The sequence below is a fragment of the Sminthopsis crassicaudata genome, chromosome 4 (genome assembly GCF_048593235.1).
Source record: "Sminthopsis crassicaudata isolate SCR6 chromosome 4, ASM4859323v1, whole genome shotgun sequence".
Taxonomy (NCBI): Eukaryota; Metazoa; Chordata; class Mammalia; order Dasyuromorphia; family Dasyuridae; genus Sminthopsis; species Sminthopsis crassicaudata.
This window is the reverse complement of record NC_133620.1, coordinates 324116441-324142575: the sequence shown is the minus strand read 5'-3', so window position 1 is coordinate 324142575 and position 26135 is coordinate 324116441. Positions and strand designations below refer to the sequence as shown.

Below are 26135 nucleotides of genomic sequence, written 5' to 3'. Positions count from 1 at the left end.
TCCCTTGGCTTTTGGTGGGCAAAAAAATGAGTAGCATGTTTAATGTTTGAGTACTGGCTCACAGAATTCCCAGTGTTTCCTAAGAAACTCATTAGTTGTTCCTGTAGGAAGGAATTACAAGATCCTAGCTTAAGTCATCTTTTTCTTGCTATCTGATCTTCAGGAAATGATGCCACATTATTTTTAAGACATAAGATGCTCAAAAACTGCAGTTATCCCAATGGACTTTTTTTCCCCTTCAGTAGACATAATTATGTTTCACAGGGAATTCTCTAGTCTCCCAATTTGTGTGGTACCCACATTCTAGTTCCAGATTTATAAATGATCCAAGGATTGTGGGTCCTTTATAACCTGAGATTACTTTTTCTCAGAAAAGTATCAGAACTGAATTTTTAGGACCCCCCTCCAAAACTACTATTTACTTTGTATTTACTTTATCATACAACATAAATTTATTTCAGAGAAGGGATTTGTTTCATTTTTATCTTATACACTATCTACAGTGTCTTACACATAATAGAAAAGAAGAAAGGTAGGAGGGTATGGGACTGTGTGTGTGTGTGTGTGTGTGTGTGTGTGTGTGTTGTGTGTGTGTAGTGTATATGTATGTGTGTGTGTTGTGTGTGTGTAGTGTATGTATGTGTGTGTGTGTATATATACATACACACACACGCACATACACATATATATGTCTATGGTGCTAAGTGCTTTAAAAATATTATTCCATTTGATCCTCACAACAAATCTAGTAGGTATGTGTTGTTGGTGGTGTTATCATTATAATTATCAGACAAATTATCAATCTGTCTGATGCAAGCAGAAGATGTGAGTTGTTCAGGGTCAACAACAAGTAAGTAAGTATGAGATCACATTTGAATGCAAGTCTTCCTGACTCTAGGTGCAGAACTCTATTCACTGTATTACTTAGGTGCCACTTAATAAATACTCATAAAGTTAATTTACATTATGACATCAATCTTCTAAACTTTAGTTAGTTATATAACTGAACATAACAGAGGAGAGACAATAGATTTTAAAACCTGATTCTCACATTGAATGAACAAATGAAACTGCATTTATTAAGTGCTTACTATGTGCAAAGTAACTGAACTCTGGGCATATGATATAAAAACTCTGCTTTCTGCTTTTAAGTAGCTCACATTCTAATAAGAGAAGACATCACTTGTAAGAGATTTCAGCTATAACTCAGATGGAAAGTCCCAAATCCTTAACATGCATTTCCAAAGCACATGGTAATTGCATGCTCTTTCATGTTATTTCCATCAAGCCCTTCTTAGGATTCGTCATCTGTCAGTTACCTTTTATCTTCTTGCCATAGCGGATATTTAACTATTGATTGATCAGTGTCATGGACTTTGACAGCAAAAACTTTCTTTCCTAGGTTTTCAGTTGTTGAACAGGTCAAACAGTTACTCAATAAACATTTGTTAAGTACCTGCTATTTGCCAAGCACTGTACCAAGTATTATGGATACAAATACAAAAAAAAAAAAAAAAAAAAAGATGAACATTGTTTTCCAGGAGCCAACAAACTCATGGAGGAATGGGGCCTGCAACTTTTACAGAGAAAATTATTAGGTCAGATCTCCACAAATGAAGCTTTGGTGGACTATGACTGCTTGGGTCAAGCCCAAAATCATGTCCTGGAGAATGCTTCTGATCAAAGTCTCTTCATCTTACTTACTTATTAATGGCAACTGGCTTGTTGCTGGTATTGATGACATGACCAGTTCTTAAGAAGATTTGTTCTCTTCAGTAATGGTGAATAAGGTCTAACCATTTAGGAAAGATGACAAGTGTTCTGTTTTTCTTGGCCATCCCAAAGGGAAATTTTGATACCTGTTTCTTTAAAAATTATAAATAAAGGACTCCCTAAGAGTTTTAGGTCTCTCCCCATTTTTGATTCTTCCTCAACTCAGCTATCAAAGTGATTTTCCTAAAGTATAGGAGTAACCATGTTACTCCCACTATTCAATACATTCCAGTCTTTTTATTATCTCCAGAATCAAATATAAAGTTATTTATTTATCACTTAAGGTTCTCACCTACCTCCAAATTTAAAATTTTCTTATACTTTGTTCCTCCCTATGTACTCTGATCCGGCTATACTATCTTACATACTGTTCCTTACTTATAACACTCCATTTCCAAGAATTATGCCTTTGAATTAGCTTTTCATCTTGCTCTTTCTCCTAATTTTTCTGGTTTATTTTAAGATTAAGTTCTAGCACTATCTCCTCTAAGAGATTTTCTCAGCTGTCTCATACTCCAGTTACCTTTCATCTATTCTCTCTGTCTGTTTTTCTATGTGTCTCTCCCTCCTTCCTTCCTTCCCTCCATCCCTCCTTCCATCCCTCTCCCTTCCCTTCTCTCCCCCCCCTTTCTCTGTGGGTTTATCAAGCAACAGAATTTGGATAGTTCAATATAATGCCATTACTAGGAGTTGGAGGAGTGGTGTCTACATTTCATACCCTGGTTCACAACTTAGCACAGAGAAAGAAATGCTAGAGTTAGAGATGCAAAGACATGGGTTCAAATATCACCTCTGACACCAGCTTTGTGGCTGTTGGTGTCACATAAATCTTCCAGTCCTCAGATAAGTAAATAAGCTGCAGATGGATTGCCATCTGCATTGGTGAAGAAAATTTTTAAACCTGTGAAATTACTGGTCTTTGATATTTGGCAATACTCTCTTCAAAGAGCTAAGGACAAATAACTATTTGATTACAAAAAGAATTAACAGCTTAAATGTTAAATAAAATCTAAAAGAAGAAATTCTGTCCACTGACATTGTGTTAAGTCTTGATAAGAGCAGATTAGAATTATGATCTTGAAAACACTGACAACTTTATAAAAATCCCAAGGAACAGTGGAGAGAGCACTGGGCCTGGATCAGGAAAATTTGTCATCCTGAATTCAAATCTGTCTTCAGACACTTGTTAGCTGTGCAACTCTGGGCCAATCACTTAATCCTGTTTACCTCAATTCTTCATCTGTAAAGTGAACTGAAGAAGCCAATAGCAAACCACTATAGAATTTTTGCCAAGAAAACATCAAATGGGGTCATGAAGAGTCAGACATGACTGAACACACTGCTCATTTGGAAGGTCCTGCAGGAGGTTTTTTTTTTTTTTTTTTTTTTTTTTTAACGCTTCTTTGTGATCAATTCATGAATAATTTTTCTAGGTTCATGAATCTGGCAGCTATTTGCACTTACAGTCTGCTTCTTTACATGAGTATGTTCCTATCTCTTTAATTGGGTCTATGATGATTCAATTACTCTGACTCCCTAGTGCTTCAATGCCTCTTTGTGGAGAATTCATCCCCCTATATCCAGCTTCCCTAGTGATTAGGAGATCTTAATCTTAGTTCATGTCAGATTTTTCTTGCCTCCCACAGTGAAACCCCATTACATTTTGCCTTTGTCTTTGGAATGGAGCAGAACTGATATAATGATGCTAATTTAATTGTGGTTTAGCAAGCAAAAGAATCAAGAAATTGGTTTCTCTAGAATCTACCTTGTTCTTGCTTTCTTAAAACTAAACTATTATAGGGGGCAGCTAGATGGTGCAGTGGATAGCCTACCTGCCCTGGAATCTGGAGGACCTGATACTTGGTACTTACTAGTTGTGTAACCCTGGGCAAGTCACTTCAGTTATCACTGAAGGGAAAAAAAAAATTTTATATATATATATATATATATATATATATACATACATACATATACATATTTGTGTGTGTGTATCACTATTCCTCTTATCACTGTTAACACACAGTGGTTGAAATTGGACAATGGCCATAAATCATCCACGTAGTCTGACTTTAAGCAGTGCTTTTCCAAGTGATAAGTTCTCCCCTCTTCAAATGGCACCAACTGTCAGAGTGTTCCTTATGCAGATTGAACTTCAAATATAAAAATATGTCAATAAGAAAAATTGTAGTGTACTTTTCTATTTCCTTAATTATGAAAAGGAACATGGACCTATGATTAGAGAGCCAGACTGGAAATCAAGAAAACCTGGATTAAAGTCTCTCCTTCTCCTCTGTCTGACATAAAATGACTGAATGACTCTGGGCAAATCACTTAACTTCCCAGTGTTTGAGCCAACACTCCAGAAAATTCTGATCTGCAGTGATTGAGGGAGCTTTCACACTCAAGAGATTTTTATACCAATGAAATCATAAATTCAGGACCTTTATTTTCTTCTTTTATTTTGAGAAGAGGGAAAGAGCATGTTTTGTTTTTTTTTCCCCTAAGAAGAAACAAAACAAGAGTAGCCTATATTTGAGGGGATAATTGTGTGATAGGTTGTTTTTATTGTTTGAATGCTTAAGAAGAGAAATATTTGCATAATTGTCTGATTGGAAAGTACAACTATTTATATAGCTTTTTAGAAGAATGTCTTTGTCAGCAATGTAGCCAATGGCATCTGACTTGATATCAATTCCTCTCTCTCTGTAATCCTATTTTCTCTTCTCAAATCAATCAGCCTTAGTGAGAATGTCTTTTTATTAGAAGAGGATTAATTTTTTTGCATTTGATTTTTATTTAGAAAGCCAAGCTTGGCCCTGCTGGTAACAAGGTGATCAGTCCATCAGATGACAGAAAATCCAATATACCATCCAACAACCTTGACAGAGTGAAACTTACAGACTTTAATTTTCTCATGGTCCTGGGGAAGGGTAGTTTTGGAAAGGTAAGTAGACTGTATGCTTCTAATACTGCATATACATGACAACAGGAAGTGGAAGGAATAAACAGCTTTTCTTCCATTCTCCTCAGATATGTATACTTTCAAGATAGAAAAGGATATATAAAGTTATAGCACAGAAAAGAATAGAAAAGGCTACAACCACTCCATTTTTCCTGGTATCTCAAATACTTCCTAGACCCTTACCTAATTTTATTACATAAGAGCATTTCCAAATAACCCTATATAATTCAGTTTTGTTCATCACTTTTAAACAAATTTAACAACAAAACAAACTTATAGAAACAACAACTTATAGAAAGTGAGATTTTAGCTAAGACTTGAAGGAAGCCTGAGAACTCAGAAAGCAGAGACAAGGAAAGCATTCTAAGCATGCAAAAGCATGGTGTTGGGAGATGTAATATTATACATGAGGAACTCCAAGTAGAAAGGTGTCATTGAATTGTAGACAACATGCAAGGAAGTAAGGCGCAAGAACATTGGAAAGATATGCAAGTGTCAAATGAGAACTTTAAAAGACAAATAGGATTTTATTTTTGTTCTTGAAAATGATAGGGATTACCCAAACAAAGCATCCTCATCTATAAAAAGAGGGGGTTGGGTCAGATGGCTGTCTTTCCACTGTCCCAAGTTTATAGCTATGATCCAATTATCACTGTCCCATCTCCATTTAGAAGTCTCTATAATTCTAGGAAAATTCTGCTTCTTTATCAATTTATTTATCAGAGATCATCATTCCTTTAATGGAAATAAGATATTTAGAAAGTCAAAAATGTTCAAGATGGTTATTTTTGAGTGGATGTTTTATACTCTGATGATTTATTCAGATCTTACATGCTCACTTAGACTTCGAAAAACTGTTTTGGTATATTCTTGAATGAAAAAGTGAGTTACATGAGTAAAAGTTACATTTTTCCCCTCCAATCCATGACAAATTACTTCTCAATAGCAATGGTTAATAGGATTTTTTTTACTAGTCTTTTTACAGTGGTTCTTTCAACTTTAAGATGCCTAAACAACACTGTATAAGAATCAATAACTACCTCCTCAATTTCCAGATTTAAAAATATTGGCTTATTTTGAGTATTAATTAGTAGTAGTTTTTACCTCAACATTATTTTTAGCTTTTGAACTTACTTTGCTTTTTATGTGACAGAACCACTTGATTATGGATTTCAAGGATAACAACTGCTACAATATCTCTAGCTACCATTTTATATGTGTTCTACTACTTTGTAGGATTAATAGATAAACATTTCCTTGGAGTAATAAAAATTCTTTTAAAATATCAAAATAGAGCAATGAAATGCTCATTTTTATGTACCTCAAACCCAGCACTGAAGTGCTGACTAAAAACTAAAGGTTGGGAAACCTTTATCTTGTTTCATCAGGGCCAGCAGTAAGTAGAACATGTAACTGACAAGTAATCATCATCACAACAACTATTATTATATAATTATTACATATATTCTAATATATAACATAGTTATATATTATGTAATTATTATAATTATATAATTATGATAATAATAAGAATTTTTGCTTATATTACCTTTTAAGGTTTGAAAAGTACATTTCAAATATCTCATTTGATCATCTTAACAACTCTGGGAAATAGGTGCTATTATTATCTTAATTGTTCAGATAAGCAAACTAAAGCAACCTCTCCCAGAGTTGCATAGCTATTTAGCATTTGAAGTTTGATTGGACACAGTTCTTCCTGACTCCAGTTCCATCACTGTGTCCATTGCACCATCTAGCTGTCCCTAAAAATAAGACTTTATCATTTAATTTTTTGTCTAATCAACAAATTTATAAGATTCTTACTACTAGGTACCAGGTACTATGGATACAAAGAAAAGCAAAAATTTAACTAGGGAGACAACACTCCTTAGGTTTTTTTTTTTTTCAAATTACTATGTACAAACAAGATATATACTGGATAAATTGAAGTTAATTTCAGAGAGAATGCACTAACATTAAGGAGAAGATTTACTACAGAAAATAGGATTTTAGTTAAGATTCAAAGCCAACCTGATTAGAGGCAGAGATAAAGAGAAGCTTTTTACACATAATGGACAATCTGGGAAAATGCAAGAAGTCAGAAAATGTAGTGCTTTGCACAAGCAATAGCAAAGAGACTTGGTATCATTGATTGTAGAATATTTAAGGGGGAGGAAAATGTAAGAAGGCTGCAGTTATCTAGAAGGACTGTGACATAATAACATAACAGCCTTTTAAAGCCAAACAGAGGATTTTATATTTGATCCTGAAGCAGGGAAGTTTATTGAATAGGGGAAGTGACATGGTCAAGCCTATGCATCAGGACCCAGCTTCATAAACTGTGAATCCCAACTCCATAAAAGATCTTATAACTAAATATGGGGATTACAAAATTATGTTTTTTTAATAGTAAATGTATGATTTGTATACATGTTTTACATACCAGGGATCAAGTAAAAATTTCACAGATGAAAGGGAATAGTGAATGGAAAAAAGTTTAAGAATACCTACTTTAAGAAAATCACTTTGACAGCTGGGTAAAAAGTGAATGAGAATGGGAAGAGATTTGAGACAGGAAGATCAGTCTGTAGACTATTTCAATAGTTTAGGTATAAAGTACAAAAGAGGCTGTACCAGGATACAGAAAGCATCAGAGGACCCAAGGGAGCAAGCACATTGGAGGAACATTATAAACAGAATTAAGAAGTGCTATGAAGATAGAAATGACAGGATTCAGCCACAGGTTGGATGTAGGGATGACAGAGAGTAGAAATTAAGGATCAAAGCTAGATTATAGTGTTTTCAGTAGAACTTTCAGAACTTCAGTAAATTTTTAGTCAAATACAGTTGACTTAGCTAAGTATAGCTTCTCAGTGTTAATTATGCTGCTGACCTCAAGTCTTAGTACCTTTTTGCAAGAACTTTAGTCCCCAGAGCCAGCTAATTTTCTATTTTTTTCCCTCAGTAGTAGTTTATTTTACAATTGCATGTAAAGATAACTTTCAACAATGATTTTGTAAGATTTTGAGTTCCAAATTTCCATTTAACTTTTCCTACCTCAGTAACACAGATAATGACTCAAAAGACCGGATACTTTAGAATTCTATCATTTATATAGTGATAGAAGTAAAAACTTGTTCTTAACTTTAAACCAACTGCAAACATTTTAAATCTAATCCACTGCTCTGTTGCAATTTGAAGCTCTTAAAAGTTACAGTTCTTTTTCATAAGAATGTTCAAGTTATCAATTTGTCATGTTTAGGTGATGTTGGCTGACCGGAAGGGAACAGAAGAACTATATGCCATCAAAATTTTGAAAAAAGATGTGGTGATACAAGATGATGATGTTGAATGTACAATGGTAGAGAAGAGAGTATTAGCACTCCTCGACAAGCCTCCTTTCTTAACACAACTGCACTCCTGCTTCCAGACAGTTGTAAGTCTTTCTTACTTAACTTTGTATGCTTTTTCAAATATTTCTGCTTTGCTACAGTAAGACAATAGTTATTTAATTCAACATCTGAGTCCTCTGGACTCTTTGTACCTAGTTGCAAAAACAAAAATAAAACTGGGAACTAAATGAGTACCTTCAGATAATAGTATTTCTTGAGATTTTCTCCACAGTGGCAAAAATACATTGTCTGGCACAAATCCTCACTACTGGGCTTTAATATCATCAATGGATATTATGTATTGTGGAAAACTTTCTTGGATATCAGAGGACTGGGAGAATGTAGGACGCTGTGCACATCCTTATTATACACATTATTATATTATATGTAACCAAATAAGGGCATTACTATTCTTCATAGCAGTAACCAGTAACAGGAAATAAGATTCAGAACTTCCCCATTGTACCAGTCTCTAATTCATTTCCTAGAAATATTAATAGTTTATGTGTCCTATAAGAGTCCCCAAACAAGCCATCCATTCTCTTGGCAGTCTGTAACTCTATTTGAGATATGTCAAGCTATAGCTTACTAGTTCAAACTTAGGAGTGAGGAAATATGTGTTCACGAGCCTAGCAAGTTTTACTAATAGTCCTTTGCTTTTAATTTCAAAATCTTAAGAGAGAGAGTCATAACCAGATTGTAATAAAGCCTGAGGTTGAAATGAAAGATAATATTCACCATTCTCCAGCCACTGTGTGTCAGTCTTATCTTGGTTGTAAGCCATGTTTCTCTCATCGTTGTTTCAGTATAGTTCTTGGTGTTGCAATGGTGGATGCATCATTGCTAATTTCATTTCTGTAAGGGAAGTATTTGCACAATTTGTGTTAGGTGGGATCAGCAGGGAATGGAACCTAACTATGTTTGAAAAAAAGACCCCTGTGTGCTTCATCTCTACATCCCTGAAGAAATCACATAAATCTTGTTACACTCATTAAGCTAAGGAGCTATATAAAGCACAGAAAGAAACATGAAATTAAAGCATATAAAAACAAATTGAATATGATGCACTGAAGGCCATTTCCTGGCAATAAACATTGATGACATCATCTTTGTCTTCATCCCAGCTCTGCACACACTGTGCATCACTTTAATGATGAAGAACATCAGTGAAATGATGGTGTTGTAGGATTTAATTTTAGCTATTCTACTTTAAAACCACCTAATTTGCCTTGCCCACCACTAACTTCTCCCACAATTCTGTACAGTGATAATTATTCATGACTGGTTCTGTGAAGCCTTTTATAAATATTGGTGGCATAAAAGAAAGAATATAATTTAATGCACCAGTGACTCGATACCTCTCAGGCAATGCAAACTTTTCTATAAAGCCTCATGCCCTCATGGAGTGTTAGTCAAAGTAAATTAATGTCTAATATTATAGGTCAACAAAGAAATAGAATCATCAGCTCTTTGAGGCTAAGAATTGATGTTTTTATAGGTGATAAAAGAATAAAGTAAAACATCCACTGTATTATGGGATCCATGTTTCATAGTTCCTCTCTGCCTCAGTTGCCTCATCTGAAAAATGCAGGAGGCCTCTAGTAAAACTGAACCCAAATCCCCTATGAAACCTCTAGCAAAGATTTAAGAGGGCATCAGGTAAAATACAGTATATAAATATGGCCATAAATCTATATGTGTTCTGGTGGGAGAGGGAGGGATGCCAAAGGGGTTTGTTACCAACAGTCTTGGCCCCAGCCTGTGGAAACTGAAGCAAGGGATAAAGATTGATTCTATCAGGTTACTATGCAGGAGAATGAGATGAGTACCTAGGGCCCTAAAATTGGCCTGAAGCCATCAATATCTTTAATATCTTGTTAGAACCAGAATAAGAATTGAAGCAAGCTCTCTTTTTAGGCATCTACTCACAGGAAAGAGATAGGCACAATAATCAGGGTAGGGAAGGTTCAGGAATCTTATAACTGGTAGGATCCCCATATTTAATGGATGCATCAAGAGATCCAGGTAATAGGGATGAGGCAGAGGTAGCCCAGAGTTATGGAAGAGACCAAAAAACCCAGTATAATCTCCAATAATAAGTCACTCTAGCCTTAGCAGGAAACAAGGACATGGAGATATGGCCACAGTCAGCAGCTGTAGAAAGCCACTAGAAGTCAAAAACAGAAGCATGGATTGTGGCAGAGAGTTGAATTTTTTCCTAGATAGAACTCACTTCTCTGTCCAAGGCTAAGACTACAGAAAAAAAAAAGGTGGGGAGGATGATCAGGAGCTAACTATCTCATCAAAAACATACACAAACTACAGAACTACAATAGCAGTAACTAGACTGCATGATAGTCAAAACCAAGCGGGACCTGTCCACTACATTCAAGAATTCAAGAAGAACCTTCTTGAAGGACTCAGTAAGGAACCATTTCTAGAAATATGAGTAAACAGAAGAAAATTATGTATCTGATGAAGAAATATAATAGCTAAAAAAAAAGCCCAAAAAGATAAAATTTATAAGATGGTAATTCCACAATAAGTACAGTGTCAGGGAGTAGGAAAATAGCAGCTAACATTTATATAATTATTAAGTTTGCAAAGTGCTTTACATTTCTTATTTCATTGGATCACTTAAACAGTTGTAGAAGATTCTAATTCTATGACCATTTTCCAAAGAGAAAAAATGAAGAATACAGAAATAAAGTGACTTGCCTGGTGTCACATAACCAATAAGTATTTGAGATAAAATTTGAACTCAGATCTCGATGACTCTTGTCTAGCACTCTATCCACCACACCATGACTTAGCTACACTTTCAAAGTAAAAGGAACAAACTCATTAAAAATAAATAGAATTAGATTTTGTGAGGTAAAAAAATTGGGAAGGAAATAAATGTTTTATGATAAAAGGTGGAAAGAATAATTTGATTAGTGGTCTCCATGAAAAAAATTAAAAAAAAATTTAAACTCATTGTTCAAAGCCAAAATAGTAGAAAATTTAGGAGACCATTTGAGATACCTACATTCAAAAACAACAAAACTGCAAGCAATAAGAATTTTCAGATGATGCAATTAAAGCCATCTATAAGCACATGAAAAATGCTTTAAATCACTATTGACTAGAGAAATTCTAATTAAAACAACTCTGGAGTACCATCTCACACCTTTCAGATTGGCTAAAATGATAGGAAAACATAACGATAAATGTTGGAGGGGATGTGGGGAAATTGGAACACTAATGCATTATTGGTGGAGTTGTGAAATAATCCAACAATTTTGGAGAACTATGCCCAAAGGGCTATAAAACTGTGCATGCCCTTTAACCCAAAAGTGCCATTACTGGGTCTGTACCTCAAGGAAATCATAAAGTAGGGAAAAGGACCCATATGTTCAAAAATGTTTGTAGCAACTCTTTGTGATAATAAAGAATTGGAAAATGAGTAGATGCCCATCAATTGGGGAATGGCTGAAGAAGTTGTGGTATGTGAAGATAATGAATATTAACAACAAGAATGTATGATGATCATCTATAAAAGACCTGGTTCTTCTTAGTGGTTCAGTGATCCAAAGTAGTCCCAATAAACTTTGGATAGAAAATGCCATTTGCATCCAGAAAAAGAACTATGGAGACTGAATATAAATCAACATATGCTTTTTTTCTGTTTTTTTTTTTTTTTTAATCTCTCCCATGGTTTTTCCTTTTTGGTCTGATTTTTGTCCCCCAATATGATTCATAAAGCAATGTGTATTAAAACAAATATTTTTTTTGAAAATTGATGAAAAAAATAGGTCAGTGAGAAATAATTTGAAAAACACTGAACTCCTTGAAAACCATGATCAACAAACTTGTTTGGATATTATATTTGAAGGATTCACAAAAGAAACCTAACCAGGTGTTTTAGAGCCAGAGGGCAAAATCAAAAATAAAAAGAATCCATTGGAAGATACCTAAAAGAAATCCTGAGACAGCTGTGTATAGCTGGAAAAGTTTCTTAAGACTCCCTAAGCCTCAATTTCATTTATATCTATAAAATCGGGTTGACAATGGTAGTGCCTACCTCACAGAGTTCTTCTGGGAGGTCTAATAAAAAGATATGTAGAAAGCACTTTGCAAACCTTAAAGAACTATCCAAATGCTAGCTGTTATTATTCAGTGCTTATGACAGTGCCTGACACAAAAAAGTGTCTATTAAATATCTGAATGACTGAAATCATTCATAGTAAAGGATCCATGAAAAGTGCTTAACAAAGTGACTTGACTGACAGATCAAAGTGCAAATCTAAGAAAACTGGAAGAAGGTAAGAACTAGATCATGCTCTGGGAAAAATGGAATGAGATCACTTAAGTTATAAATTTTAATGTTGACCCCATTCCTTTTATTTCCCCTTCTTTTCTTTATAAATTAAGAAAAAGAAAAAAACCAATGCAGTTAGAATTAAAAGAGAAATAAATACATGTTAACTGGGAAAATTTTTTCTTTTTTTTTTAATTTTCCTTTTTTTCCCCCTCAATAGTATTTATTTTTCCAAATATATGTAGAGATAGTTTTTAACATTCATTAGTGTTTCAAAATTTTCTCCCTCCCCCATCCCCAAGAAAGCAAGCAATCTGATAAATGTATGCAATCCTTTTGAACATATTTCCATATTTCTCATATTGTGCAAGAAAAATCAAACAAAAGGGGGAAAAACATGAGAAAGAAAAGCAAACAAACAAAAAGGGGTGAAAATACTGTGTTTCATTTCACATTCAGTCTCCAAAGTTCTTTCTTTGGATATGAATCACATTTTCCATCCTAAGTCTATTGGAATTGTCTTGAATCACTGTATTGCTGAGAAGAGCCAAGTCCATCATAGTTGATCATCATCCGTTCTTGCTGTTACTATGTACAATGTTCTCCTGTTTCTACTCACTTACCTCAGCATGAGTTCATGTAAATCTTTTCAGGCTTTTCCAAAATCAGCCTGCTCATCATTTCTTAGAGAACAATAATATTCCATTATATTCATATACTATAACTTATTTAGCCATTCTTCACTTGATGGGCATCCACTCAATTTTTAGTCCTTTGACACTATAAAAAGTGTTGCTATAAATGTTTTTGCACATGTGAGTCCTTTCCCCTCATTTATGATCTCTTTGGGATTCAGAAAATATCCCAGTACTGACACTGCTAGATCAAAGGGCTACACAGTTTTGTAGCCCTTTGGGCATAGTTCCAAATTGTTCTCTAGAATGATTGGATTATTTCACAACTCTACCAACAATGCATTAGTGTGGGAAAAATCTTTTGCCGCTTCCATATCTGTTAAACATTTGATATCCTAACATATAGGGAATGGATATAAATTTGTAAGAATATGATCATAATTGTCCAAGGCTATGAACAGGCAGGTTTTAATATAAAAAACAATATGGAAATATGCTCCTAATCACTAATAGTAAAAAAAAATTTAAATGGAAAATAACTGCTGTTGTTCTTCACAGCCTTCAGTGTTTGACATACTAAGCACTTAAATATTTGTTGGTAAATTGGTCACATTGGCACATATGACCAAAACAAAAATGTTAAGTATTGGAATGGCAGTGTAAAATAGAACCTATGTGATTTCATTTACTCTGGAAAACAATTTGGAATTATACTTCAAAGGTGACTAAATTATGCAAACTCTTTGATCCAGTAATACTGGTAGTAAACATATGTGTCAATGAGGTCAAAGCCTTTTTGTTGTAGCAAATAATTGGAAATAAAGTGGTTTCCTATCAATTGGGAATTTATAAACAAATGATGAAATGTGAATTTAAAAGGTTATTATTAAATCATAGAAATGATGAAATGAATGGATTGAGAGAAATCTGAAGATTTATTTAAATTGTATAGTGAAGGAAACAGAACCAGTGGAACTATTAATACATTAAGTAAAATGATGTAAAAATGTAAGAGAATTTTTATAAATATTAGTATAATTTCCAATTATGACTCTTGTAGGCTTATGATGAAACATGCAACTTCATGGCAAAAAAGATGATGGAATAGAATATAAAATATGATATGCATTTTCAGAAACAGTCTATGTGTTAGTTTGTTTGCCAAATTATATTTTCTATTGGTGGGGGGGAGTTATGACATGGAAGAGAGTTTGGTATCTAGTAATAGTAGAACAAAAAAAAAAAAAAAGAAAAAGGAAAAAATATTAATGAAACATTTCTAAAAATATACCAAAGAGAGCAGAAGAAGGTAGAAAAAGGGCAAGTAGGGCAATTTTACTAAATTTAATAGACACTTTAAAACTGTAATAGATATAGTTTCATATACAATCTTTTTTCTCTGCTTTTCTTTTGGCTTGGTTCCTAGGATCGTCTTTATTTTGTCATGGAATATGTCAATGGTGGAGATCTCATGTACCACATTCAGCAAGTAGGAAAATTTAAGGAGCCACAAGCAGTGTGAGTATTATTTTATTTGTGCCATTTTAGTTTAAATATACAAAAGGAGAAACCTCTTATTGATGTTCTCTTAATTGCTTTTTTAGCTATTAATATCCTTTGTTTTCCTCTTGTAAATCACTGGAAGAAAAATAATCAACACTTAGGTACTTTATATTTATATTTAATAAGCCAAAATAGTAAACTGAGAATGTGGATTCTGTGCAATTTAAGAACAATATGTAAGATCCATTCAGTTCATTGTTTAAAAAAAAACAAAAAAAAAAAACATTAAGGGCAAATTGCCATTACCAAAAAGTATATACTACATTAAAAAATAATTATTGGGAGTTTTTTCAAGCAAGAGAAATTCTAACCAACACTCAAATAAATCCTAGTATGTATTATGTTATGATCTTGTATTGGTACAGGGGATGCCCACATTGATCATACCACCTGTGTGACCTAGATTAACTCCCATAACCTTGAGGAATCTCTTAGTTTCCTCATCTGAAAAAGGAGTTAGATAGATGTCCTAAAAGGTCCCTTTGAGCTATAAATGCATGATCTTATGATCTTTCTGGCTTTAAATCTACAATCCTATAATACTTTGAAAATACAGAACCAAATGACTAATGGAAGGCACAATATAAGATTGTTCAGGCAATGCATTTCAGATACATGTTACGAAAAATTTCTCACTTTTGATTTTTATCCTTAAAAGGAAAGACATATCTGTTCTCATTCTACCTGTATATGTGTGTGACATAAAACTTTAATACATACAAAGATGAAAAGTTTACTGCCATGGCAACTTGATCCACCAGAGGGAACATTTCAGAATTGCGGAGGACAGTTCTGAAATAATACTTAAAAGCTTCTGGGATCTTTTCCTTTTATTAAATTCAAACTAATGAAAAGCATTTATTTTAGTGATCCTTTTTCCTCCCCTTTTTGCCCTATTTTGACTGTTCACAACTTTTGAAAGCTGATTTAGCTTCTGTCTACAAAGATTCCTGAGTACCTTGGAGATTTTAACCCATCTTTCAGCATTTCACCTAGGCTTCACAAAATTTGCTAATTTGGAAGTAACATTTTAGAGCTATCACATGATTCTAAATGGGATGATGGTTCAGTGAGAATTCATACATGGGCCATCTTAGTTCCATTTCCAGGAAGAATGACAATCATTTGTTTCATTGCACACTATATTCTATGTTGGGGAAAGGAATTAGTTGTAATCCAATTCACCACTATATTTTCCCTAAAATGACACTGAATGTAAAGTGGTAATTTTCTTCCCTTAATATCACATGGAGGGGGCAGTTAGGTGGTCCAATGGATGGAGCACTAGACCTGGAGTCAAAAGGACCTGAGTTCAAATCCAACCTCAGACACTTAACACTTCCTAGCTGTGTGACGCTGGCAAGTCATTCAACTTCAATTGCTTCACCTCTTTACTTATGTGTGTATATGTATATGTGTGTATGTAGGCTTTTAAAGAATCTATGTGGAGGTGCTTTATAAAAAAGTTAACATTTTTTTTACTGAAATAAGAAAGTATCCATTGATACTGAATAGGTAACAAATTGCAAATTTTTCTTAAATATTGGAGTCAGATGATATGAATTCAAATAATGCCTCTCTTATGTAGTAGGGTTTTTCTCTGAGTTTTTTTTAAAACTTTGGCCAAGTTACTTAACTTTTCTGAGTGTGTTTGCTTATCTGCAAATGAAGAGTGTGGACAATATGATCTCAAATTCCCTTTCAGCACTAACATTCTCCTTTTTCTATGGGCACATAACAGACTTTCTGAAAGAGAGGTACCATAAGACAAAGGTTAGAATACTCAGGTTTGAATCCTGACTTCAACACTAGTGGGATCCTTGGGAAGTAGAATCACCTCTTTGAATCTCAGTTTCCTCATCTGTAAAATTATACCTGCATTCCCTACCTCCCATTATGAGAAAAGCACTTTGTAAACTTTAAAAGGAAATCAAAATGGGGATATCCTGATTGTCCATTAATTTCCTATGGGGTATGAAATTGAGGGGAAGGTTTAATTTGTTCAATAAATAACAGATTGTCCATGGCTTGTTCTAGTCAATACCAGGTGTCAGAATTACTTTTATGTTCTTTGCTGTTTTGAGTTTGGAATATCTGAAATGAGAAGAAAGGAAGGATAAAGAAGGAGCAAGTAGAATGTCATGGATCTCAAGTAATATTTCTTTTCCAGGTTCTATGCAGCAGAGATTTCAATCGGATTATTTTTCCTTCATAAACAAGGGATCATTTATAGGTGAGACCTGGAGCTCTTTTTCTCAGCTATTCATTTAGTACTTACACTACATGTTAGAAGATAGATTATTTTGTAATTTATATACTGAAATACAAAACAGATAAAAATCAGATAGTAGGGCATAGGAGGCAGAGTTTTAGTTCTTGCCCTGAAAACAAGTCTTGTGGTCTCAGGGTAAACATTGCACTGCTCAGATTCTCAGCTTCTTTATCTGTAAAATGGACACAATAGCTGCACTCTCCCATGTGCATTTTGTAAATGGCAACCTGCTATTTAAATGTAGCTATTATTAACATGAATCCCCTCTGAGCTCCCTTTCATTTTGACCTGAGTGAAGAAAGAACCATCTTTGGTTGAATTTCTCAGTTTTGGAGATTTCCTATTTTATTTTTACATTTATAAGAAAACATGTTTATGCCCACCAACAATGCCTTTCTCTTTTTTCTTTGAAATGAGGTCACAATAAACTCTGAAAATCAAAAATATTGTTTTCAATTGTATGGTTTTCTGTAGAGGGGCAGCATGATAGAGAGTAATAGTATCAAACTCAATTAGAAAATGGGGCCATTAATCTGTTCATAAGGATTCATCAAAGCTATCTTTGGACTTATTTTTAAAGTGTAACATTATTTCTATTTTAATGAATTTTTATTTATTGTCAAATATTTCCCAATTGGGACAGTTAGATGACACAAGCAGATGGTATGTTACCTGGAATGAGAGTCAATCTGGCTTCAGATATTTCCTAATTATGTGACCCTGGGCAAGTCACTTAATACTATATGCCTCAGTTTCCTCTTCTGTAAAATAAGCTGAAGAAAGAAAGGTGAACCATTCCAGTATCTTTGCCAAGAAAACCCCAAATGGGCTTATAAAGGCTCAAACACAACTGGAGTGACTGAAATGACTCAACAACAAAAAATTTCCCAATTATATGTTAATCTGGTTTAAGCCACACTTGGGAGTGTTGTAGGCTGCTTATGACCCAGAGACCATGTGTTTGAAATCTTAAAGCCAGGAAGATTTAGGTTTGGGTCCTGCCTCTGACATACTGACTATAACTCTTGACATGTCATTTACCCTCTTAATGTTCTGAGCAATTCTCTAAGACTTTTAAGTTGTAGAGAAGGTGCTGGCCTACATTAGTAGAGGAATTTTCCTCTATCGATGAAATCACAGGTCCAGTTTTTATCCCTTCCAGTAGCAGAATATAATGTTGTTGGGAAGTCTATAATTGAATGTTGTTAATTCTTATTCTGCTTATTAATTAAATATAAGAAAATTCAACAGCCATAAAATGATTCTTTCCAATAATAACTTTAAAAATTAGTTGTCATCTTGAATTCCCTGAGAGGACACATGTTCCCTATATTCTTGTACAAAATGGAGTGGGACACAAGCTCTTATTATGGTGGAGTACTTACTCACTGGACCATTTCAATGGTATCCAAATGATACAAAGGAAATCTGAGTGTACTCTGAAATCGAACACTGATATTAATCTACTTCCTTTCAGAGATTTGAAATTAGACAATGTCATGTTGGATTCAGAAGGACATATCAAGATTGCTGATTTTGGAATGTGCAAAGAGCATATGTTAGATGGAGTCACAACCAGGACCTTCTGTGGAACTCCCGATTACATTGCTCCAGAGGTAAGGATTTGAAGTTGTAGTCCAATTCTGAGGCATAAGGAGCAAATGTACATTTAAGATTTTCTAAATTTGAAAGTTTGAGTTTTTTATCTTTGATATCCATTCATTCAACCAGCAGTTCACACATTTATCCTCATCCAAGCCTATTGAAATATTTAGCTTTCTCTGAAGCCTGTCTCATGTTTCCCCTGCTGTGTGGTTCCTGGTTTTTCTTGGTTCTACAGATGGTTACCTCTATTCATAACCACTTTTACCCTGCCTCCCAAAATGATTTTTTATTTATTGTGTATTTTTTGTATTTTATTGTATTTTATTTATTCTATATTTTTCCCATCAGTAAAATCTAAGTCCTTGCACAGCAGAGGCTGTTTCATTTTAGTCTGTATTTCTACTACTTAGCATATACTACTTAGCTTGGTACATAATAATATTTTTTATTAAATGTTTGCTGAATTGAATTGAAATTAATTCATTTTGTTCAGCATGCATTAAGTCTAATATTCACAAAGTAATTTGCTAGGCACTGGTAGAAACACAGAGAAAAATGAGACATGACTTCTATCCTCAAAGCGTTTACAATCTAATTGGGAAGAAAAGATACATGTCCAAAGAACTAAAAGTAGAATATGGCATGTGTTTTTAAAAGGCATGACCTACAATGTTATGAACATTTGGAAAAAAATTCCTTCTGCTGCCAGCAGAGGTACAATTGTAAAATAATTCCTAGTCACTTTGAGTGACCCACATAATACCAGTCTTGGGCTTCTAATCCTTAATTTTCATTTTTATTGCCAAATTCTCTCCCTCTTTTGGGCCCCTCTGTGACTCATTGAGACAACAAGCAATATGATACCCACTATACATATGAAATCATACAAAACCTATTTCTGTATTAGATGGAGAGGGAGAACAAAAAAATAAAGAAAACATACAAAATATATGCTTCAGTGTGCACTCAGCATTCATTAGTTCTCTCTCTGAAGGATTTTATGCTTGTGATCTTAATCACCTATTAGAAATTACATATTTCACCACAGTCTCAGAATACCCTTCAGATAACATCCTAAAGCCACTCTCAAAACAGACACAGTGTGGGTCAGAATCCTGCCTTCTCTTTGTAAACAATTCTTATCCAGATACTATCCTGCCAGTTCAACAGATGACCAAGAGGCCATTAAACCATATTCAAAAAACATCTCTCTTTTAACGTACTAATTGTCCAGCTTTTGCCTGAATAATGCTCCTAAAAAATAACTCTTCACCTTATAAGGCCAACCTATTCTATTTTGGGCTCTTTTTAATTATTAGAAAAGTTTTTCCTGTCCTCAAGCCTAAATTTTATTCTATTAGCAATTTCCAATTATTGTTTTTCATTCTGCTCTATGGGACCAAATAGAACCAGTCTGATCCTTCCATATGACATCTTTTTTAAGTCCTGGAAGACTGCTGTCTTGTCTTTCAACCGTATCAAAAAGAACTCTAACATGACTTGAATAGGTATTTTTTCCCAAGGAAGAAATGCTTCAGTATCATATCAGTTTCAAACAATCAGGCATTTCATATTTGAAACCTAGGGAGCATCACACTATAAAAAGTATAAGCTCTTATAGCTGGGTTTGTTTTGAAGCCCTCCAATTCTTGACAGGTGTTAAGCAGAATGTGATTATAAACTTAAGTAATCTTCATTTAATGTAGACCAGATGCTGTTTGAATACAAACAAACAAATAACTGTCAGCAGAGAAGGCAGCATTTTTAGGAACAAAGATGTCTCTGGGGTTCATCTTCATTAAGAATGAGTCTGGACTGGTTAAAATATTAACTTTCCAAATACAATAATGCATTCAACTGGCGTCATCAGAGAATAAGATGTTCTACTCAAGTGTAGAACAAAGTGTGTAGACAATTCTACACAGCTAAAATCCTATCTCTTTAAATTCCAAAACTTTGTGTTTAGCCATTCTTGAGAAATTTTTTCTAAAATACATCACATATTTGCTTTCTTAAAGAAATATGTTAAATATCAGCTTTTATAACATGCTCTAAATACAATTTTACACTTAGTTATTCTATCAAAGGTTATTTAGCCAAGCACTAAGTGACCTTAGACTGCTTTGCATGTGTCTACTTTTTCCAGGTTTTTTTGTGTCCTTTCTCATTATCGGGCTCCAGAATACCTTCTTCAATCAATTCCCATTTCCCTTCTGATTTGACGTTTCTAATCTTCTATGATCTGGGAAACTAGATAATAAAATATTAAAATTTGGTCTAAATTAAGAAGATAGTAAAGCTGGAATATCTGGAGGGCTTGAGTAAGCTTCCGTGTATGGACTTGGCAGATTTTGGGGGTTCTCAGAGGTCTTCCTTCCTCTATTATTTAGATGTGTTTCAGATAGTTAGCACTACTAGGTATATGACTTCAAAATAATTGAAATGTTGCTACGTTTGCCTAGAGTTGCTTTATATAAAAACAAAGAAACCAGAACCATGGTAGATGATTTTTAAAGGAAAGCTAATTTTTAACTCTTTGAAAATGAAAAAGAATACTATAGATTTATCTTAAAACACATCATTTTATAGTCTAGTGAAGGTTAGAATATCCACAATCAAGGTTTTAGAATCTGCACAAAGATTAAAATAATCTCATCCTCTTTATAAGTAGATCTGGCAGGCAGAAGCAAAGTAATTATCTTATATAGAATTTTCATTAGTAGTGTTGGCCAAGGCATAAATATTTATGACTATTTGTTTTAAAGCCTTGAAATTGATTAACAGTGTAGCATCTCCTTAACCAGTCAAGAGGGGCCAAGACAGATGGTTGTCACAAATAGATACATGGTTGGTGGTGAGATGGAAGCATAAGAGGCACTAATCAGGAAATTATTCCAGAATTGCATGTTATTCCTTTTCCTGACACAGAAAATTCTTCAGGGGTCATCAAAGTCTTCTTGAGGTGAATGAAGAGAATTTTCATCATTGATTTTAAGATAGATGTTATCTTACTTTCAGGATGATTTTGGCAAACACCAATAGTTAGTGTGTCTAGAAAGAAAAAAAAAAAATGGATGACCTATTTTTACTTAAAAAGCTGGTTGTTATCCAACTCAAGGAAAATAAGAATTGAGAATTCTGAATCCTGTTATCACACACTCTTTCTTATAAAGTAAAAAGGAAAGAGGGAGCAGCTCAAAAAATAGTATTTGCCTCCATTTTGGGTTACACTAAGTCAGTAAACATTAAGTGCTTAGCCTATGCAGAGCATTGTATTAGGCCCTAAGGATACAAAGAAAAGCAGAAGTACCCTCTGTTTTCCAAGGTGGGGGGGGGGGGAGACAATATGTTAAAAAAAAAAAAAAAAGAAGAAGAAGAAGAAGAAAAAGAAACTAAGTATATGTAGAGCTTATAAACCTGAATGGACAAGGTACTAATATCTTGAGTTGCTAAAAAATAAAAAAAGGTTTCTTGCAGAAGGTAGATTTTGAGCTGGGCCTTGAAAAAAGTCAGGAAAACTAAGAGACAAAGGTGAGAGGGCAAAGCATTCCAGGTGTGGAAGATAGTAGGATATAAAGTGACTTGTCTAGGTTCATACAGAAAATAAGTCACAGGATTTGAATAAGATTTAGTATTTAAGAAACCTTTTGAAATTATACCATTTTGAAACCTCTTTCACAATTAATATGATCTAGGAAAAATAAGGGAAATCCCAAATTGTAAGAATTAATATGTGTAAGTAAGAACTTCCTAATAGGAAGAGATTTTTCATCCTGGAATAGTTAAGTAAGAGAGTGTGTCAAAAATAGCCTTCTTGGAAGATCATTTTAGAAGGTTCATTTGAATGAACTGATGAAGATAACCTGGAGTCAGAAATGGATGACAGACAGTTTCTATTATAGACTTTATCTACCTCAGCAATTAACCCTAGCTAGGACTAAAACTCCATTGCAGAGGCAGGAGGAATCTCTTAGAAGTCAAAAAAAAAAAAATCCTTTCACATCCACCTGCTTGGCATATCTTTCACTTCCAGCTTCCTCCTAACTTTTTCATAATTATTCCAAATTCATAGGTTAGTAAAAAAAAAAACAACACTGTTCAGTGGGAGCAAATAAGTTATGAGCTACTTGACCCCTTCTTTCAAATCCCTTCAAGCCTTTCCTCTTTTATGAATTCCTAACATCCTTATGTCTTTTAAATAATCAAATTCCTAGATATCAAACACGTCAGCTGGAGAAAGAGCACAGCTTCTCAGTTTGTCCTTCATAATCTCTCTTAATTACAATCACATCTAGTAAGTGAGGGCACCATTCTTAAATCCTAGTAAATGAGTATAAATGAAACACTTTCAGAACTACCTCGAACTGTTTCAGGGTTTCAGTATGTTTGAATCCTAATACCTCTGTGGTCTGAATTAGCTGATACATATATTTTTATTTGGTTACGTTGTAAGTTCCATAAAGACTTGGTTTTTTTTTTTTTAATTTTATCTTTATATCACTGGTACAGAACAGTACTTAGCATCCAGTTGGCACTTAAATGTTTGTTGGATTAGATTGGATTGAACTGTTTATTTTCTTTTGAATCAGAAAAAGCTTAATAATCAATATTTACTCTGAATAATTTCCTAAAATTCTTGTGATTTGAAGGTTGGGGGTGAGGTGGAAATGATGATGTTAGTGGTAGTGAAGAGATACAAGAATTGGAGTGGAAAATCCTCTCTGGTCAGTTGCTGGTCCAGTGTGAAAGAATTTGCAAACCCAAAATCAGTTATAGCAAAAGGGAATTTTATTGTTCACTAAGAAGGAAGCTTTCTTAATGGGTAAAAACTCCTCTTTAGGAATTTGGCAAAGGTGGATTGACAGATCATGATTATATGGGATATATCTTGGCCGGGAGCTGGGAGATATCTAGACTACTGAACAGAGTACCATCAGACAGAGATTTTCACTTGAATAACCAGAAGTTTGAACTGCTGAGAGTTGTTTGTGGCAATTCAATGGAGGCCAAGATCTCCAATTGAATAAGTGGGAGTTTGCAGGCTTTTCCCAGGATCTGGGACTTCCTGAAGGGGTTACACATCCAATCACCCCCCAAAAGATCTCATTTATGTCATCCCCCCCTTGGGGCTCTTTCAGATGAGAGTTTGGACCATTTCAGGGTTCACCCTCATCATCAGGGGGAGGACAGGCTAAAAATAGCCTAGTATACAAATCCTTAATCATCTGTGGTCTATTACAAAACATCTTTTATAAATATCTAAAATTACTGTGAGTTCTCCCAACTCTGAGAAACTTTATTACTCTGAAGATGTTATATATGATAATACTTTCAACTCTCTCAATTCATTTCTTTTATAGCATTGGTATTCCTTTTGTGCAAATTCTCAGTTAATATTTAAATAGTTCCCACATGACAAACAGGAGCCGAACTTCCAGTGATGGCTCACAAAAAGCAAATTCACAAGTGGAGGTAGAAAACATTTCGTCTCAATAAGAATCTGCCTTTAAAATCCCAAAGACAACATTGACAAGTTTTTTTAATTATATTCAATTAGGATTAAATATATCTTTGAACAGAAACTTAAAGAACCAAAATATTTCGGCTGAATTCAGAATAACTTAATTCCATAGGTGTACTGTGTGATTTTCTTAAGAGTTTTTTCACATGTTGTATATTACATATAAATCAAGAGTGTACACATATAAATTAAATTTGTTGGAATTCATTTTTGAATTTCTAAACATCTGAAGCAAGTTTCACATCAAAGTAATCTATACCCAAAAGCCAAACAACATCAAAAAATACTATTCAGTGGAAGCTTATTGAACCTTCATCAGCACAGACAAGGCTTTATTTTTATCCAAGTAATTTTTAAAATCGCCTTAGTTTATATTTTGTGGATTTAGGACATGAAAAATTATTTAAACTGGGAGAGATTTTAAATATATATAACACACACATACATATACATATATAAAATGGTCCAATCCACATGCATTATTATTAGCAGGATAAAGTTTCCAAAGAGAAGATGACTATCTCTTACCTGGGAACTTTAAGATAACACTCAAGCTATTCACTCAAGCCTCCATTCTGGTGGGTTTATCCCAGTGTTTAAAACCTGTGAATATCATCTGATTATATTTAACCATTTCTCCCAAAAAAGAAAAGACGGTGCATTTAGTTATTTCTATTTTCTCAAAATCTTTTTCTAACTATCAGTTAACACACTACAGAATGCCAGTTTAACTGTCATTCCCCAAGGTTACATTGCCTCTTAGAAATACATTAAGAATATCCGTAATCTCTATGGGAAAAGTGATTGAAGCTTTTATATATATATATATATATATATATTTGATAAAAGTCAGCAGGGTGTAATGAAGGAGTATGAGATACACGGCCTACAAACCTTAGGTGACCCACAATACTTCTGAGTGTGGCTCAAACCTAAAATGTAATTGGGGAATATTTACCAAAACAAATAAAAATACACTAAAATATTGATATTAATATGTTTTTTAAGTTGGTATGTAGCCCACAGGGATCGGGGTTTTTTTTTTTTTGTTTTTTTTTTTTAGAAATTAGTAGCTCCTGTTTTCATTTGAGTTTGACATCATCTGTGTATGAAGAGCCACCCTAGATTCAAATCTTGCCTCTGACACATATTTATTTTATAATCTTAAGTCATTTAAAATTATATATTGCTAGAAGTGGGAGTATCCTCATCAAACAATGAAATAACAGTTTCAGACCTATCTACATATGTATGTATGTAGCACCAACTTTAATACTCTTGTCCCCCCCCAAAAATGATACTAGTATTTTTGTTTAACTGGCAGCTGTGAGGAGGCAGTGAAAAGACTGACTAAGGCAGTTTGTCATTGTAGGAAGACTGTTAACTGTAGTGGCTGGAGACATTTTTGGTAGACAGAGAAAAAACCCAAAGATAACTTTTCCTAGATTCTTAGTGATTTGACTGCTAGAGAGAAATTTCCTAAGAGAACTACATTTAACTCTCATATGAAAAGACATTATAAAGAGAATTCTTGAAAGACAATGACTGCCATCCCAAAAGAGTAGAGTGCTCTGAAAGTCTTTTCATATTAAGAAATAAGCAATTGTAGGTGATGGTTAGAGGTGACTCTGTGTATTGCTGAAATGTTTAAAATATGTTTCTTCACATTGTTATAATTATAGTTTAACACATACACACACACACACATAATATATAGTTTTAACATGTAACTGTGTTACTAGTTTAAGTAGCCAGTATCATTGATATTTAATAAACTAGTGTGGCAGAATAAAGTGATTATTGAGAATTATTGTATGTTTCTACTAACATATGATGTAACAAAGCATATACCTTGATTACCTTACAGACTGAAATGAGAATTACTCAAGAAAGTGAGTCCACAGCAATTAAAAGGATAAACACCTCGCCTAGGCTACCTACACTGTGATTATCCCTAATATATAAGGGCTTTGCTTTTCTTCTCTGTAGGCATCTTCTATCTCATTGTAAACACATTGTAATTCATATAATCATAAATGCACTGATCAGTGCCTTAATATTAATCAGTATTAATGAATGACTTTTACTTTTTTATTTGCTGTGTTCACTAAA

The 26135-nt window shown here is 33.9% G+C and overlaps 1 protein-coding gene and 1 long non-coding RNA gene across 3 annotated transcripts in view; one reads left to right on the top strand and one right to left on the bottom strand.

Moving 5' to 3' along the window:
- Positions 1-24748, bottom strand: part of LOC141538773 (uncharacterized) — a 180433-nt gene extending 155685 nt beyond the window's left edge. The window contains exons 1-2 of one of the 2 annotated variants that reach the window (XR_012481124.1): positions 24552-24748; positions 8866-8982 (exon numbers count right to left, since the gene is read on the bottom strand). This is a non-coding gene — a long non-coding RNA (uncharacterized LOC141538773). The remainder of the gene's footprint in view (positions 1-8865; positions 8983-24551) is intronic. The other variant, XR_012481123.1, reaches the window with a different exon arrangement.
- PRKCA (protein kinase C alpha) overlaps positions 1-26135 on the top strand; it is a 488760-nt gene that overhangs the window by 432698 nt on the left and 29927 nt on the right. The window contains exons 9-13 of the mRNA XM_074260570.1: positions 4574-4717; positions 7998-8171; positions 14489-14580; positions 16796-16858; positions 18375-18513. Coding sequence (XP_074116671.1) covers positions 4574-4717; positions 7998-8171; positions 14489-14580; positions 16796-16858; positions 18375-18513 — 612 coding nt within the window. The remainder of the gene's footprint in view (positions 1-4573; positions 4718-7997; positions 8172-14488; positions 14581-16795; positions 16859-18374; positions 18514-26135) is intronic.